The sequence below is a fragment of the Moschus berezovskii genome, chromosome 12 (genome assembly GCF_049115385.1).
Source record: "Moschus berezovskii isolate FMDL1 chromosome 12, NW_MosBer_1.0, whole genome shotgun sequence".
NCBI classification, from domain to species: Eukaryota; Metazoa; Chordata; class Mammalia; order Artiodactyla; family Moschidae; genus Moschus; species Moschus berezovskii.
Genome location: NC_142471.1, coordinates 91,475,283 through 91,492,846, shown reverse-complemented (window position 1 = coordinate 91,492,846; position 17,564 = coordinate 91,475,283). Strand labels below are relative to the sequence as shown.

The following is a 17,564-nucleotide window of genomic DNA, read 5'->3' as shown; positions in this document are numbered from 1 at the left end:
AAGTCCATCCTTGGCACATTCCTTATTTGCTTCAAGTGAAGAGAAGCACCATGTCAGCTGGAAGTCCACAGTTCCTTTGGTTTCTATAAAATTCTTGAGGTCAACAAAATCAATATCTTGACCAGATCTAAAACGTCCAGACTTTCTCCCATTGTGTCTCTGAAGTTAAATTCATGAGTGTTACTTGCAACCATGCCTCTTTCAAGGACCCACAAATCTAAGAGGAAGGAAATCCTGTCACAAGCAAGCAGGAATCCTGATTGCATTGAAGATCTGACTTCTGTACTGTTCCTCCATTTTTCTGAGATGGAGCAAATCTTTCATTTCCGTTACCTCAAGCCACGCCTTTGTATCTAACTGACTAAAATAGTCTTGGTTTGGACATAATGCCAGTAATAAAGAAATAGGTTTTTGTCTTATTAGAAATGTAAACCATTTATCAGGGTCTTTTAAGAGACATTCTGTTTATAATCACATATATGTGGAAGAATGTGAAACAATTAGGCAGTTCAAAACAAAACCATGATATTCAGTGATACAAAAGAATTTGATGAAGAGTCTTTTTGTTTTTAAAGATGAATTCCTAGAATTTTGTACCAAAACATGCTAAATTCAGCATTTTCAGATTGAATAAAATTGATTTCCTGAAACATTTGTGAAGCTTCCTACAACAGGAAACTGTAAAATCTAAACAAAGTAATTTATTAGGAGTTTCATCTATTCTAAGAATAACTTGGTTTGACATTATTCTTTTCTTAGACTGCGGGCTATTGAGAAAGGCAGCTACAACTGTAACTGCCAACAAACCTATAAAATCTCATATGAGCACACCTCTATCAAGAGGCCCCACAGAGATTTTCTGTATCAGGAATAGCATGTTCTCTAAAGCAGGGGTCCCCAACCTCTGGGATCTAATGCCTGATGATCTGAGCTGAAGCTGATATAATATTAATAGAAATAAACTACACAATAAATGCAATACACTTGAATCATCCCCAAACCATCCCCACCCTCACTCCCGTTTGTGGAAAAATTGTCTTCCACAGAACTGGTTCCTGGTGCCAAAAAGGTTGGGGACCACTGCTCTGAAGCACAGTATCACTGCTTCCTGGGAACCTCCCACATTACCTCTTGTAGCGCGAAGCAGGATTCAGAAAGTTGCCTTCAACACTTGGTGACATGCAGGCGTTTGCAGAAACACCGGTCATGGGCACCGTTTCTGCAGATCATAGTCACAGATTAAAGGCTGAGTAGTGATATTTTAAAAATTAATTTCTAATATCTCTTTAGCCAAGCCATGCACACACTCCACTAAGTTGGGGGTGGCCAAGCAGCTCTTGCTGAGTGGAAAACCCACCTTCCAAAACGAAGCAAAAGGTTGAGTGAACTCCCAGCAGCAAGAGTCAGAGAATCAGGATGCCTCCTGACAAAATGAGAGCAGGCAAGTTGCAACCTTAATTCAGTGAGTCTTCAAACACTTTATTCAATGTAGTTTGCTTTTGTGGTGAACTATTATGAAATTTCCAAGTATCCTTCTCTACCAAGTAGTCAGCAAGAGGCATACCCAGTAAGAATTGCTCAGACCCTGGAGAACTGGGGCCAAGGGGCACCTTCTGGGACTAAGAGTCCTGCCAGTGCCCCCATCCCTGCAGTGAGCCACTGCCGGCCCACAACTCCCAGGAGACCCTCCAACACCAGCAGCCCTGCTGGTTCCCAACTGTTCCTCTGCTCGAATCTTTTGATGGCCAACAAGATAATGCATCTGCTAACAGGATGAAGACTCCTTGGGTATCATGACTGCCGACTCAAATGAGGGGGTAAAGAAGTCAATGAGAGACATTAAGCAAGAAAGATGTGTGTTGAGAGCAAGTAATGTATAATGCATAAAACAATATTAGCAAGCTTGGCTCAACTGTCAGAAAAAGAATTGCTCGATCTTATCTAGACTGCGCTAAGTATGCTTCCTCTCCTGACTTTCTATCAGCATCTTCTCAATCAAGGACAAAATGGTACTTACATTGCCCATGAAGAAATGAGCTGCCACTTCCTATTGTTGCTAAGTCATGTCCGACACTTGCGACCCCATGGACTGTAGCCTGCCAGATTCTCTTTCCATGGGACTTCCCAGGCTAGAATACTGGAGTGGGTTGTCATTTCCTCCTCCTGGAGATCTTGCTGACCCAGTGATCAAACCCGTGTCTCCTGCGTCTCCTGCGTCGGCAGGTGGATTCTTTACCATTGAGTCACCTGGGAAGGAACACCTCTTCCTATGAGGCAGGAAAACTTTTTGCCTCACTCAGTAGATCTGTGTCTCGTGAGAGCTTGTCAGATGCCGGAGGGAAATGATTATTTCAAGTAAAGACACGGGGAATCCTACGTGTATTTATGAGGAATGCATTCTTCAGCAGAGGGGGGCCCAAATTAGTTTAATAAAATAGGTCAAATCTTTAAACTAAATAATGGGGCTCTATCCTTGGGCTTCCCAGGTGGCACTAGTGGTAAAGAACCCACCTGCCAATGCAGGAGACCCAAGAGATGTGGGTTCGATCTCTGGGTTGGGAAGATCCCCTGGAGGAGGGCCTGGCAACCCACTCCAGTATTCTTGCCTGGAGAATCCCATGGACAGAGGAGCCTAGTGGGCTATAGTCCATGGGGTCGCAAAGAGTCGGGACATGTCTGAGCACAGCACAGCACATCTTGGTTCCTTGTAGGAGATTGGATTCCATCAAGTGTTCAGGAAAGATAAATGTCTGGGTGGGTAGAGCTGGGAGGGAAGGGGGTGCTGGGAAAGAGGTCAAAAGGCTGTGACCTATACATTATGCCCTTGTGTTTTCTTTGAGGACCATTCAGACAGCCCCCTGGGCGCGGCCGTGACCCTGGCACACGAGCTGGGCCACAATTTTGGGATGAACCATGACACCCTGGAGAGAGGCTGTAGCTGCAAGACGGCGGCCGACAAGGGAGGCTGCATCATGAACCCCTCAACCGGGCAAGTACCCTTGCTCTGCTGCTCCCGGAGCCGGGCTGCAGCCGGGACGCACATCAGCGAACAGCTGGGCAAAGCGCTCGTGGCTTTCTGGCCAGAAAGAAAGTCCATGGACCGGACTCCTCGGAGAGAAGCACCCGGATTGCAGAGCAGAGCGCGTGTGGCCTGAGCTTTTCGCTGAGAAGCGGTGGGCCTGGATATGGCCTTTGTTTAGAGATCGCAAATAACCCTAGAATCCCCCATACGTGGTTTTGATTTGTGCCTACAGCTCCTTCTGGGCCTGGTAAAGCCACTGGGCAAAGGGGGCACGATGAGATGGGTGCCAGGTGGGAGATGCTTCTTCTCTCTGTGTTGGCCCTGGGGCGGAGGATCTAAGTGTCAGTAGCTTGGGGGCTTGTAGGATCCCTACTGCTGAGACCACATCCCCTTCTCAAATCTTAAGTCACTTTCCCTCCTCGGTAAGTTATGTCATTCTTCCTTGCTTCATGGTTTTCTGAAATTCTGTATTTGATTCACCCAGAAAAAAAAAAACAAGGAAGACAGTTTAATTATTGGAGCATTCAGAGGAGGTGGAAATAGATGCAGCTTGGAATGATTCCAGATTCCAATGCATTCCTTCGCCTCTAAGGGTCCCTCCCAAACTAGATGTGCTAAAGTAGGAAGATTTTCATCAGTGAAGGAAAACATGCCTTTATCATGATGCCAGCTTCTTTTTTATACCCTGAGACCTTCCCAGTGCTTATCTTCATGGCACTTCCTAAGCCAAGCCTGCTCCCTGGGTTTGCCAAAGGAAGTACCTGCGGCAAGAAGCAGGTGCCAACGGGCATCCTAAGGGCTGGCCTTCATGAGGTCGTGATGTGCAGGGGGCACCTGCTTGAAGAGGATTAGAAGTCCCAGCAGAGGGGTGGACTATTACAGAATGTGGTAACGCTTTTGCAACTGATAGCCTCATGGGCCTCCTCTCGAATGGCTTGTGAGGCTGGACTGCAGGCTCGCATGGTGAGCATTGTCCTTTCACTGGAGTTGGTCCCTGAGCCATCTCATCCCAGCAAGGCCCTACATCTCCTGTCCATCGTCCATCACCACCATCAGCACAGATATGCATCATTTTTGCTTGAGGTTCTGTCTTAAGCACAATTCAAGGGACTCACCAAGACCTCGTAGAAGAACTTGCTCTCTGAATCTGAGATGGCCAAAGCCAAGAACCTGAGCCGGAAGTGAAAATACTGTGTTGGCCAAAAAAATCCATCTGGATCTTTCCATAATATCTTACCGAAAAACCCAAATGAAATTTTTATCCAATCCAATATCTTAGGCCCAATACCAACAGGAAGTGAAATGCTGCAAAACTCTAGATTTCAACCAAGGGAACATCCTCAAAGAGGGTCAGTTTGCTCCAAGAAATAATGTGCCCCATGTCATTTAAACTCCCTGGGCAGGGGCAGAATAACTGTTTGTTAGGTATTTGGGGCAAAGAGTTTCTTCTTGGGGGTGAGGTTGGGCCAGAGCCTATGGCTCTCTTCTATTTCCAATATGCCACCAGCCCAGATAGGGTCCAGTGTCACGGGCAGCTCCCTGTGTGAACCTCTGAGGTTAAGATTGGCAGAAAGTTGATGTGAAATTGGGTGGTTTTCATGCTTTCTCATTCTTGATGAGCTCAAAGTGGCCACAGGAAATTCACTCTGTGCTTAATATCCCTGATTATCAAGTAGGCACAAATACACCAGCCTATATTGCCTCCAAAAGTGGCTCTCAAAACTAAGAAGATTGTGTTGTTAATATTGTTAATGATTCATAACTCTTGATTTAAAAAAGGCCAATAGAAGAGAAGAGAGTCTAGACTGGGAACACTAAACTGGGATTTTAAGAGACCTGAGAGCCTCAATTCTGACACCAGCGGTTTTTGGCAAAACAGACAAGTTAGTAACCCCACTGGCTCTTACGTTTTCATCAGTAAAATGAGTGAGTTAGTCTTTATCCTTCTTCCATTCCTTCCTCCATCAATCTATTCATTGTTTGTCCCATCTGCCTATACATCCATCTGGTCATCCATCCATCCATCCATCTGTTCATTACGCACAGCATTCCCTGCATCCATCCACCGTTCTTCCACTTGCTTGCTCACACATTAAACAAATACTCGGACCCGCATTTGTTGTGGGGAATGCACCCATGAGCAAGCACCTCCAGCTCTGAAATTCACACAGTTCTGGAGGTGTAATAGCAAGGCACTGCTTTCTGGTACCCTCTGTAATTTTGTGTAAAGCCCTTCAACTTGGAACATCTTCATGACAGTGTTTAAGGATTCGAGCCAAATTACCCTGGAGATATTTGAAAATCATAGGTAGAAATGGTATTGTTAAGAGCTCAGCAAATCACTTTAAAAGCTGTGTTTTTTTTTTTTCTTACCAGGGGTTTGCTAATAGCCTTTCCTTGATTTATACCTTATTAGCGATTTCTAAGTTTCCTCTTTTGCTGAGCTTGTGCTTTTGTGTAAATCTTTTCTATTTGGTTCTCATTTGTGATCCCACATTCCTGTCCAGAGAGTGGTGTTTTTAATTTTCTCAGATGGAGAGAAACTTCCTAAGCAAGTGGGTGAATTAATCACAAAAGCCCACAGTAAGGGGGAGGTCAAGCCATTCTGGCCACCTTAGTCATCCATCACCCATTGTAGAATTTCCAGGCTGCTTTTAATCTCCAGTATTATCTCAACGTGGTCATTCTCTTACTTCATAGGTCCCCATGAGAGTGAGAGAGTGGATTAAATGAGATCATATGTCTTTCTAAATTACAAATCACTCCACAAATAGACAGTGTTATTATTATTATTGTTTAGCTCACAGGAACCTTGGAACCATTGAAGAGTTAAAGGCTCTTTTTTTTCCCCAGGGTTCCTGCTCATAGTTGCTGGAAAGCACTTCTAGTGCCATGTGAGTGCCCATGGTTTCTGTGTGAATGGTTCATTTTCAGCTGGCCCATGTCCAAACCTTCCTCCCAACTTCCTCCCCACTGCTGATTCAGACATGAGTAGCAAATGTTAAAAATGTGATTTAAGTCTCAGCCCCAAAGGTGACTTGCAAAGAGATGAATCAGGGACTGCTTTCATGATATGAAACTCTCCCAGAATCAAAAAGAAACAAGTGTTGCAGATGGTTTAAAGGAAAGAAATGCATTCCTTAATACCACTTGTTTATTCCTTATCAAAACATTCCAGAATTCTAACTCTGAAATTTCACCAACTGCCATCATTGACGAATGGGACCCAAAGGCCTGGAAACAGAGGGTGAAGGAGAGCTCTTTTAAACATGGGTGTCATGACTTCAGTTGCATGTTACAGAAATAGTTGGAGGGGGTGTCCTTACGGGGTCATATCATTAATTACTACAGGTCTTTGAGTGTGTGTGAGAGTGTGTGTTTTATGTCCTTGGATAGTTAACATTAAGACCTGTCTTGGAAATCACTCTTTGGCAGAAGTAAAATCTGGGGATTGGAGTGGGAGTTTGAACTCAGTTGAATCCATCCATTAATGAGCTTCTTGGAGCATTTGGCCTTAAGGGGTTGAGGGCTAAGTATGCCACATTTATGGGAGTAAGAAAAATAATTTGAATAATGTGAGCACTTTGGGGAAAGAATATTTTGTGTAATAGTAAATGTCACTTCCGAGTGTAGGAAAAAAGGCTGGGTTAGTATTCAGAAATTACTGTCAGAACCTCCTCTTATTTTTTGTGGACAATTTCCTGTTAAGATGAGAGTTGGAGTCGTAGAGCCATCTCATGACGGGATACAGCTGGACAGAAACACACAATGACTCAGTTCCTGCAGCGGGTTATACACTTGGATAGATGGTGGAGTTATGTCAGCCATGAACAGGATAGATCCTTTTCTTGTCCTCATGGAACTTGAATTCTTGTCAGGAAGACAGCCTTGGAAAGCAGTAAATTAAAAACTGCAGGTTGAAAGGAGATCTGTGACGAAAGCAAAGGAAGAGGGTGGAAAGCAGACCTGTTGGCTCGGGGACTGGACGTTAATTAGTGGTTTGGGGAAGAACTCTGTGGAGATGACGTTTAAGCCAAGACCAGAAGATATCCCAGGTGGCTCAGTGGTAAAGCACCTGCCTGCCAAGGCAGGAGATTCAAGAGATGGAGGTTTGATCTCTGGGTCGGGAAGATCCCCTGGAGGAGGGCATGGCAACCCACTCCAGTATTCTTACCTGCACTGAGTCTTTTCTGTTTGGAATTTCACTTTGCTGTTTCTCCAGTAAGATTCTTTAAGGACTCTACATCCAAGAACCACAAAAGAGCACTTCTACATTGTACACGTGTGTCTCTGGAAGGAATTACTGCCATAGTTTTCATGTTAATCCTAAGATTGGGAGTTTGGGGCTGTTAGGTTTTGTTTAATCCAGGCTGACAAACAATTCTCAAGCAAAGAATGTGCTGCCCGGTTGCCAGCAGGCAGTGGAGGGCAGAGTGTTCAGCGCCCAGTATAACGTGGGCTGAGAAAATAAACGAGCGAGGGTCAGCGCTTGCTCACCAGGGGTGTAGATCATTTTCATTCCGCTGAGGTTGGGCGTTCACGAATACCATCTACAACTAGATCAAATAACTGCGTTTAAGGTGGAAGCATCGCCAGTCCACTTCCGCAGAAGTGTGGATAATTGGCTCATTCAATTCCGTATAATTCAATTCAGCAAACATTCACTGCATGCTTCCTTGCTGCACAGCTGTCCAGACGTGAAGCACAGCTGGATGGATCCACCCAAGTTCACCCTTCTCTCTTGAAAACTGAGAGGACGTGGCCTCCGCCTTCAAGCCCAGACAAGCCAACTGCAGGAAACAAGGCCGGGCGACCAATTACAGCAAAACCTCTCGTTGACTCAACTAGAATTTGGGGGTACCTGTGTGTCTGATCCCAAGGAGTGGGCCAGTGGACCCAAATGGCAGGAACCTTGACTTCTAGGCCCTTCTATTGTGACGAGGAGGACAGACAAGCAAACTGGTGATTGCAGACCCAAAGCTCAGGGCTCTCTGCCAGGATGTTTTGAGTGTCATGGGGCTTGCAGTCAGGGCACCTAATCTATTTATATAATACTGGGTATCATAACTTCATCTATAAATATTTAAGTTGTGCCTCTAAAAGATAAGGGGAAAATTTTAAATATTACCATAATAGCATTTAACACCTTTTTAAATAAATTTACCAATAATTTATTGCAAACAAGGAGCGAGGTTGGAAGGGGTGTGCGCTGAGAATATTCCGGAGTGAAGTCCAGTCTGAACCAATCCCACAAGAATTGCATAGGGTTAGGCTGACTCTTCTCGAGAATTCCTAGCTCATGTTACTGGAAAATTGAATTTATATTTGAGGCAGCTTCTATCCCTGATGACTCAGATGGTAGAGAATCTGCCTGCAACACAGGAGACTCGAGTATAATCCCTGGATCAGGAAAAGCCCCTGGAGAAGGGAATAGCTATCCACTCCAGTATTCTTGCCTGGAGAATTCCGTGGACAGAGAAGCCTGGTAGGCTACAATCTATGGGGTCACAAAGAGTTAGTTAGACACAACTGAGCAATTAACACTTTCACTTTTCTATCTGAAAATGTGATTCAGGAAACTAAAATTGACCATAATTTTCAGTGAAAACGTCCCAAGTTTCAGATGTGGTAGGAATTGACAGAAATCTGATGTAGCTGGAAAGTCTATACCTTTCGAAGAACTTGCTTTCTTGAAGAATCAGTGTAAAATACACATAATTAAAACTCACCCCCTTTTGAAATTTGAGGATCTATCTGCGGTCTTGAAATATGCATATTATAAAGGGATTTTATGAGCATGGGATCGGAGAAAATTATTTCCCCATATCAGCTCTTCATTTGAAGGTGATTTTTTTTTTTCTCAATGAAAAGTTTAGGAAAGTCTTCACTTCTTCCAAGTACAGCGGAAGGGATGGAAACCTTTACCCAGGAGTTAAAAAGAAAAACAAACACTAACAAAATGAGGAACTTAAATAACGTTAAAACACTGTAGGTTAGAATCAATTTAATTATCCAACCAGAGTAACTGAGTTGGCTACTTCCCGATGTAACCAGAAAGGGGAAATGAACTGGCAGGAGAGCCCCTCAGTACAGACTGTATACTTATTTCCTCTCCACAGGATTAGATTTTGCTCACTAAAAAATGAAAGAATTTGTCTGCAATCAGTGCAGACTTGGGACAGTGATAGTCACTGCCCAAGGGCATGGAGAATGTCTGCTCCTCTGAAGCTGGATGCAAACCAGAGGTCAAGCTGGGAAGACCATTCCACGTGGTCTCTCCTCCTTCAATATCCAGTTTGGAGGAAATGAACAAAGGCAAAGTTGACTTGGACCCTGGATGGCACTGGGGTGTCCTCTTTCATCGATCAAAGGTGTGAGGCGGGTGTAGTTACAGCCATTTTATAGATGAGATGATGGAGCTCAGAAAGTTAAATGAATTGCTTATATTTTCAAAACTACCCAAGTGGAAGCCCCAGGATGTAAGGCTGAGTCCCCAGAAGCCAAGCCCCTGACTCTCCACCTTGCTGTGACTTATCTCCAGTAAGCACGTGAGGTAGCTGTGAGCCTCAGGAAGAGGAGAAGGGCATCTCCTTGGGGTTCTGGTCAGAGGAAGGCGCGCTTGCTTCCCACCTCAGGCTCCCAGGGAGCTCCGTGGTCCAGACCAAATGGAGACTAGGGTGGCCATGCCACCCGGCCTCCCGGGCTCCTCGCCACCACCTGCCTCCTTGGCTGCTTTGCTGCATTCAGGCTTCATGTGGGGACTGAAGCCTCCTCAGCCCAGAGCCTTGTCCCCGTGTGACTTCTCGAAGCAGGAGGGCCGGCCCGTTTTTAAGCATTTAGCTCTGCAAATCTCCTTCAACTTATGTTACAACAGCAGAGAATTATTTCCTGTCATTGCTCGTTAATCCAGCATTTTATTTGTGGTAGAACATGTGTGAAAACATTGCCACTGAAATTCAGCCAATACCTCCCCCCTGACACACACACACACACACAGAGCTTCCTCCTTTCCCCAGGACATTGCTGCTGAAATTTTGCCAATACTTCCCCCCTTACACACAAACTACACACACAGACACACACAGAGCTTCCTCCTTTCCCCAGGACATGTGGCACAGAGGCTGCAGTGTAACGTCAAGGGTAAATTCTGGGCCTCTCTGTGACCAACAGTATTCAGAGGGACCCACTTTAAGCTCTAGAGGGTCACGAATTTGTCTGTTTTATTCACTGCTAAATCCCCAGCACCTAGAATATAGTAGTACCTAGTATATAGTAAATTTCAATAAATACTTCCGGACTGAAAGGATGGATGGATGGAAGGATGGATATATGGATGAAAGGATGGGTGGGAGGGTGATGGATAGGTGATGGATGGGTAGATAGGCTGATGTTTGAGTGGGCTGATAGTAGATGGATAGATGGACAGTGATTCTAGCACAATCAGATGTGTGCAGAGTTAATAGCTAAACTTATTTTTTTTATGTAATGTAAATGCCTTGCACGTGATGCCCTGCATTTAATGGCTAAACTTCCAGGGAGAAGATTCTGAGGCCGTCTTTTATACTATAGTATTAGCTGCAACATCACCATTTTCTTTTATTGTATATCCCACATCAGCTACAATGGACTTATGATAACTCACAAGAACAGAAACAATGCAATAAAAACAAAAATAAAAAAGAATAAGGACTGAGAAACCCCAGGTAAACAGGAGATAGAGCCCATTGTTTCCTGTTCTAAACTCCATGGAGACCAGGGAGCAATTTGCTTTTAAAAGGCAGAGTCCTTCCAGAAGTGGCTTCTCCTAAAAGCCTGTGTTTAATTTTAGCAAAGTAGGAGGCTGACAATAGAAAAACTAAAAGTAGTTGTAAGAATAAGGCCCTGGAGATCTCATAGATTACTCCCCAGCTTACAAAGACCTTTCTCATTTAATCGTCACGGTTCTACAAGGAAAGGGCAGAAACAGTCACCTTCATTACACAGGTGAGAAAACCGAGGTTCAGAAAGGCCAGAGGCCTCACCGTAGATCAGGATCAGGCTCAAGACATCAGCCCGCAGCCTCTGGTTCCTGCCTCTCACCTATTCCCTGGCCCCTCACCCGGTGTCCTTGAGCAAAGGAACCTTCCATTTCCAATCCCCGGGGCAATGGAAGGGGAGGGAAACCTAGAGAGTCATCCTCACCGCTCTCGAGTTGCAGGCTGCCCTGATGGCTACCCCAGCGTTGGGAGCTCAGTGATGTTAGAACAGGGCTGAGTAGACTTCAGCCTTTGTTGGATAGCTTGGAAGTATCTACCATGACCACCTTTGTGATCATGTTTGTTTAAAAGTGTCTTCCCTGTTAGAGACTTGCAGAGTGAGCAGATGTGACCACCAGCAGGGTCTACACAGGTCTGTCTCCTGGGACGGGAGGCAAGGGTGCAGTTACCTCAACATGTAAACCACCCTCTGTTAAGCCCTGGATCTGTTTAGGTCTGTCAAAGCCCCAACCCTGAAGAGCCACACGCAGGGACAGTGGCCTCTTCTTGTAACGAAGCCAAGACACTGCCTCTAGGGGGCTGGGCCCCTTTCGTGTGACACGGGTCCCCTGGCCTGAGTCCCCTGTCTTGTGGGACTGGATTCAGGAAGAGCCATCAGAGCACAGAAGTAAAAGGGCTACTTTCTAGGAACGCCCAGTGGCCGCCTGCGCACCTCTCAAGTGACCAGAGCTCAGCCGGTCTCCTTCTTTATTAAAAATTCTGGCCAATTACATTTACACTTTAGTTAATTTCCGGGGAGGAGGGGGAGAGGAGGCGCAGAGGTCAAAGGTCACATGTTAAACCCATGAATTATAATGTGCCGGCAGATGGCTCCATTCTGGGCACCAGGTGTTTGCTATTAACAATGGACATGTCCTACTAAGGACGTTTTTGATCATCCGCTCCCGGCCCTGGTGGTTTTCTTCACCGTCTGCGGCCCATCTGGCGCCCGCGGGGTTAAGTTTGGTCCTCGTGCGGTCACTTTCCATTCCTGGACTTGGCACGAGGTTGAAGCTGCCGGGGTTCTGTTCTGCCACGTGAGCCCGTGTGTTCAGGGTTACACCGGGTACCCCTGGCCCGGCAGAGTGAGGCTTGGATCCACACACCCCTCACTAACCCCCAGAAACACCCCAGCAGAGTCCCGTGCGTTCCAGGTAGACAGCGCTGTCCTCTGCTGGCAGCTTGTTGGGACCCATGGGCTCACGACTGCCCTCACATGTGTGCGAGAGTGCAGGTGTGCTCCGTAAATCCCGACATCCGGCCCCAAGGAGGTTCAGGGAGATGCTCGAAGGTACGCTTGGAGCCGCAGGCAGGGCTGTGGCCTTCACTGTTAACCTGCGCCCTGCCACCTCCTCCTAGATGCCCTCATGGCTCCCACCATTTATGCCAGGTCACATCCGGGGCTGCCCTGAGGCCCCTGCCCTGGGGGTGACACCTGGAAGTGGCTTCCGGAGGCCTCCTGACTGCCCTCGAGGCAGCATGTTTGCAGAGAAGAAGCACAGGCCTTCAGTCAGCAAGTTGGGGTTTCAGTCTTGGCGGTGGAACCGGAGGACTATGGCAAGGTGCCTAATCTCTCTGCACCTCGGTTTCCTCACCTGTAAAATAGGAATGATACAGTCTGACTCACCAGACGGTCCGTGAGCCAGGATGCCCACCAAGCTCCTGGCCCACAGCAGGGCCTGGCTCAAGAGTGGTAACTGCTTTTCATGCTTATTAACACAGACATGCAGAGGTAGATGAAGTCAGTAGTGCCTGAAACTGGGTGACCTTGAGCAGTACCCCAGTCCTGCCAGGCTGCTGTTGACAAAGGCCAGTCGCCATGGGTGCAGACACCACCACGCACCCCAACAGGACATGCCTCTTGGTCACTCCTAAATTCTTTGTGTGGTGATTGCAAGATTTTATTCCAGGGCATAATTGTGAAAAATCTGAAGATTTTTCTCAGGACGGCCTCAGAACTTTGGGGTTGAAACTTGGCTGAGCAAACCCGTCCCAACCAAGGCTCTGCACCCACTTCTGTAAGTAGGCCCTGCATCCCCCCCAGGAAGAGAAGACGGCACCAGCGTGAGGCTGGTGCTCCTGGAGGACCTAGGAATGCATTGAACTGGCCCTGAACTGTGAGTTATTGTTTGTTTTTGGAAAAGCTCTCCAAGCTGGTTTTGGATTTAGTGACAAAGAGTCAGGAGGTCCTGTTGTCAGAGAACGGGTCGTGGGGAGGGTCAGGTCGGTCTGTCTGTGGTGACATTCCCCTCCCAGCTCCCTCTTAGGCCTTGGCTATGGAGGAAACAGTTGCAGGAATTTGGGGAAGTACGTTTTGGAAGAAGTTCCAGGAACTGAGAGCCACCGCAGCCGCACGGCAGGTAACAGCCATCTAAACGGGGGCGTTGTGAGTGTCGGCGGCTCGGCTGGTTGTTTATGTTCTGGTTCAGGTCACGACAGCCCGGCCCTTCGAGAATGAGCAGTGTCTTTGACGCCAACATGTGTATTAAATTGAGGGATCCTGTTTAACTGCTTGATCATGCCTTTGCCTCCTGAATCATCTTTCTCTCGCACTGACTTGTACTTGCAGTTTTGCAGTTTAAAGAGGGCTACATTGAGACTGTAATTGTAATAAAGTCTGCACCCTGTTGGAAAGTGTGTCTAAGCACAAGGCACTGGCGATCTGTAACTTGAAATAGCCAGAACGGCACCTCTAAATAAGGAAGAGAGGCACACATCCTTTCAGGCAAATACTGGCAACTGGCATCTTTGAAATTAACTAAAGGCTTTCCCACGTTTGTGTGTCTCACTTTTCTCCTCCCTCAACACCCGAGGTAGTTGTTGTTATTCCCCATATAGATGTGGAGACTGAGACTTGGGTGTAAGACTGAGCTTTAGTTTTAACAGATGAGTGCTCAGACTTAGTCTTCCAATTTCGATTCTCCTCCGTCTCCTCTGTGCCTTGTAAAGAAGAGCCTCCCAGGCCTGTTGCATCTGTCACTTTCACTGTCAGGAGAAAATAAAACTCCATTCCAGTTGCAGGAAGAAATCAGTGGGAAGCAGAAAGTCAGCAACGTATTTCCCCATACCAGTATCCCTTTACCATCTAATCATTTATCAGCTGTAAAAGATGTGAGGTTTTCTTTCTTCGTTTCCAATCGATTAAAACAGAAATCTGGATGACTTCCCATCCCTGGTTTCCTGCGATGCTGGCTTCTCCTGTCACACGGTTGTGTCAGCTTCAAGCTGTTCTCAGCAGCTGCCCATGCTCTACCATCCTTCTTGCTGCGGTCACCTGCCTTTCTTTCCTGCAATCAGCATGCAGGCTGTTCTCACCCCCAGAGCTTGGAGCTGGGGAACCCCGGGTTCTTTGGGACCCAGCACGCACTGATTAATGAGGCACGGAAGTCGGAGGAGATGGGGAACAGTGACCTTCAGCCCCGGTGAGTGCAGCCTGATTGCTGCTGCTTGTCCAGGCTGCCTAATTGCCAACAAGAGAAGATAATTCCCAGAGAGCTTTTGCAAGGCAGATAACGCCCGACTTCCACTGTCAGGCTTGATAAATGGTCTTAGTATGATTCACCCCCAGGAATACAGCCGTGAGACACACAATAGGCTCCTACAAGAAAAGAGTTTTCTGACTGCACATTTGTCAAAGTAAAAGTAACCCCTAATAATGTTTTACTTGGCAGCTTGGTGATGGCTGAAATATTAAGTTGTGACTGCATTTATGGTGGGAAGCCATAAGTGGCATTCCTCTTTTGGAAAGTAGGTTCTGTGTATGTGTTTTATCCAGAATCAACGCAGCTGCTTCATCAGCTTTTCATTTCTAATCTTGCATTCAGCATGGTAAATTTACCCCAAGTGTCCTTGGTAGTTAAATATTAGAAAAAAGGCAGACGTGTCTTAACTAAGAAGGTCACATCTAAGTAGGAGCCGGTCACCCTGGCATGGTGTCTGCAAGAAATTCTCTGCCTGTGAGCTGAAAGCAGCACTTTTTTCTGGGTCCTTAGGTGTAATCATTTTAAAGCATTCTTGTGCCAAGGGAAAGTATCTTGCAAAAGGGCTTCTTTTCTGAATAATTCTCCAATTTTATTGCTTTGCATCAGCCTGACACTGCTATATGTCAATTCAATTAGCTGCTGTCCTGACGTATTTGGGATGATTTATGAAGAGTATTAAAAAGCACATTATGATGAGTTTGCCAAAAGCTCTGGAAGAAACTGAGGCTTGTCTTTTTTAAACTACCCACCATGGGCTGCATGGGATCCTCAATGTCATGGTCAACTATATGGCCTAATTCAATGTTCTTTTCATTAATAGTCCAAGGAGTAAGGCTATAAAATAAGGGAACAAAATGAGCTAAAAGCAGGCAGAACTATTGTGCTTTGGAGTTCGAAGCAAGTGGGAGGAATTTGCTTCAAAACAGAAACATCTTTCTGTTCAGTCAGAATCTTCTGGCACCTTAAAGTACAAAGATTAATCAGTTAAACTGCTCTAATATTTAACAATATTTAAAAATTCATTTGTGATTTGAATTTGACTTTAAGATTCTCGTGGAATTTCTAGCATGTGCCTGCGGTCACGTAAGGTTTCAAAATGCTGTACATTGAGCTTTTCTTAGAAAAATGGAACCACGGGGGAAAACAGAACTATTTCTAATTTTAAGTGCAAGAAAAGTGACCTGCAAGGCACCTGGTTTGTATTTCTTATCATTTACACCAATAAGTGTGGATTTGTCCATGTATTCTCTTTACAGCATCTGAATCTTAAAACCAGGTCACTTGCTCCCAATCTTTAATTTTGATCATTTGGTAAATCGCCAGCACTGTCAACTGATGAACAGACACACAAATTGTGATGTAATCTTACTTCCAATGGAATACTATTCAGTCACTGAAATAAACCGAGTACCAAGAGTGCTGCAGCATGGATGACCCTTGAAAACATGTTGAAAGAAGCCAGACATGAAAGGTCACACGTTGGAAGGTTCCATTTACATGAAATGTCCAGACCAGGCAAAACCAGAGAGAGAGAAAGCAGAGTTGTGGTCAACAGGAGCTAGAGGAGTGGGGGTGAGGAGTGTCTGCCTCATGGGCTGGCTATTTTTCGGGTGAGGGGGGCGCTCAGGAAAATGTTCTGGAATAAGTGGTGATGTTTGTGTAATGCCGTGAATATATAAAAGCTGCAGGATTGTGTATTTCTAAGTGGTGATTTTGTCATGTGAATTTTACTTCGGTTTAAAATGAAGTCACCTAGAGAGCTTGTTAAAACACAGTCACGGGGCCCCCACCCCTGAGTTCTTCCAGGGCAGCAGGTCCAGGTGGGGTCTGAGCATCTCCATTTCTGCTGGGTTGCCGGGTGATACTGATGCCGGGACCACCGGAGGGGCTCTGCTTCAGGCAGGTGTTGAGATGAGAGAATGGCTCCTCCTCCATGTGTAAGTCCGAGCATCAAGGCCATACTGATCACTGTCCGTGTCTCAGCAGTTTACTGTGGGAAATCCAGGGCTGAACTGATGTCCTCAGTGAGGAAAACGAGCTTTTTAAATAACTACACTTGGGATCAGATCTAGTCTCTGCCATCCCCAAACTTTGCTTTGCCTCTTTATTTTGCTTGTATGTTCAGTCGTGTGCGACTCTTTACAGCCCCATGGACTGTAGCCTACCAGGCTTCTCTCTCTGTGCGATTATCCCAGCAAGAATACTGGAGTGAGAACTCTTAAATGCCTTCACCTCATCTGCAAAACAGGGATAACAAACCTATCTCATGGGGCTGTTTTAAAGTGTAAACTTAAAACAGCATAAAGAAGAAGAAAATATTACTATGAGAAAGTACCCACCATATCATCTAGCTTAAAGCAGGTTCTCAATAGTTATTCCTAATACATATATCAATTCAATGTAATGAATGTGCTTATATATTTATATAATTTATACATGTGGATAAATATGCATAATGTCTTTCTATATGTGAATGTATTTCTAGTATTTTAGTTATATGGGTGGAGAGGCAGTGTGGGGAGGGGGCGTGTCCTGTAGTTCCCTTGACAGAGGTCCAGCAAGGAAAGACGGGGAAGCCTGGAGCCACATTTTAATCATCACAGGATCCTCCTCAGGCAGCTGCTTCTCCTGTGAGCAAGTAGATGAATGAAGAGTTGTGAGCATGCCATGCAGAAGCTTTCATTTCGGTGTCGTCAGAAGTTCAGAAGCGGGGTTGGTGTCTGGGAAGCCGGGTGATGAGCTTGGCCGTGCCGAGCATTTTCCTGCAGTCCTTCTTTCGTGTGGCTGTGTGTGTAAATCAGGATTCTGTTATAGTTAGAGAGATCTTATACTTGGTATCATCAAATTCCCTTATCTCTTGACCTGAAATCACTTTACTTTTTATTGAAGCATAGTTGATTTATAATGTGTCAATTTCTGCTGTACCGGAAAATGAATCAGTTATACATTCTTATCCTCTCCTGTCACTGGTTCATCACAAGATGTTGAATATAGTTCTCTGTGCTGAACAGTAGGGCTTTGTCGTTTATGCATTCCCTCTATATA

The 17,564-nt window shown here is 45.7% G+C and overlaps 1 protein-coding gene across 1 annotated transcript in view; it reads left to right on the top strand.

Annotated features, from left to right (window-relative positions):
• Window positions 1–17,564, top strand: part of ADAM12 (ADAM metallopeptidase domain 12) — a 414,517-nt gene that overhangs the window by 323,492 nt on the left and 73,461 nt on the right. Inside the window, exon 11 of the mRNA XM_055424409.2 lies at window positions 2,841–2,989. Within this exon, the coding sequence (XP_055280384.2) occupies window positions 2,841–2,989 (149 nt within the window). The remainder of the gene's footprint in view (window positions 1–2,840; window positions 2,990–17,564) is intronic.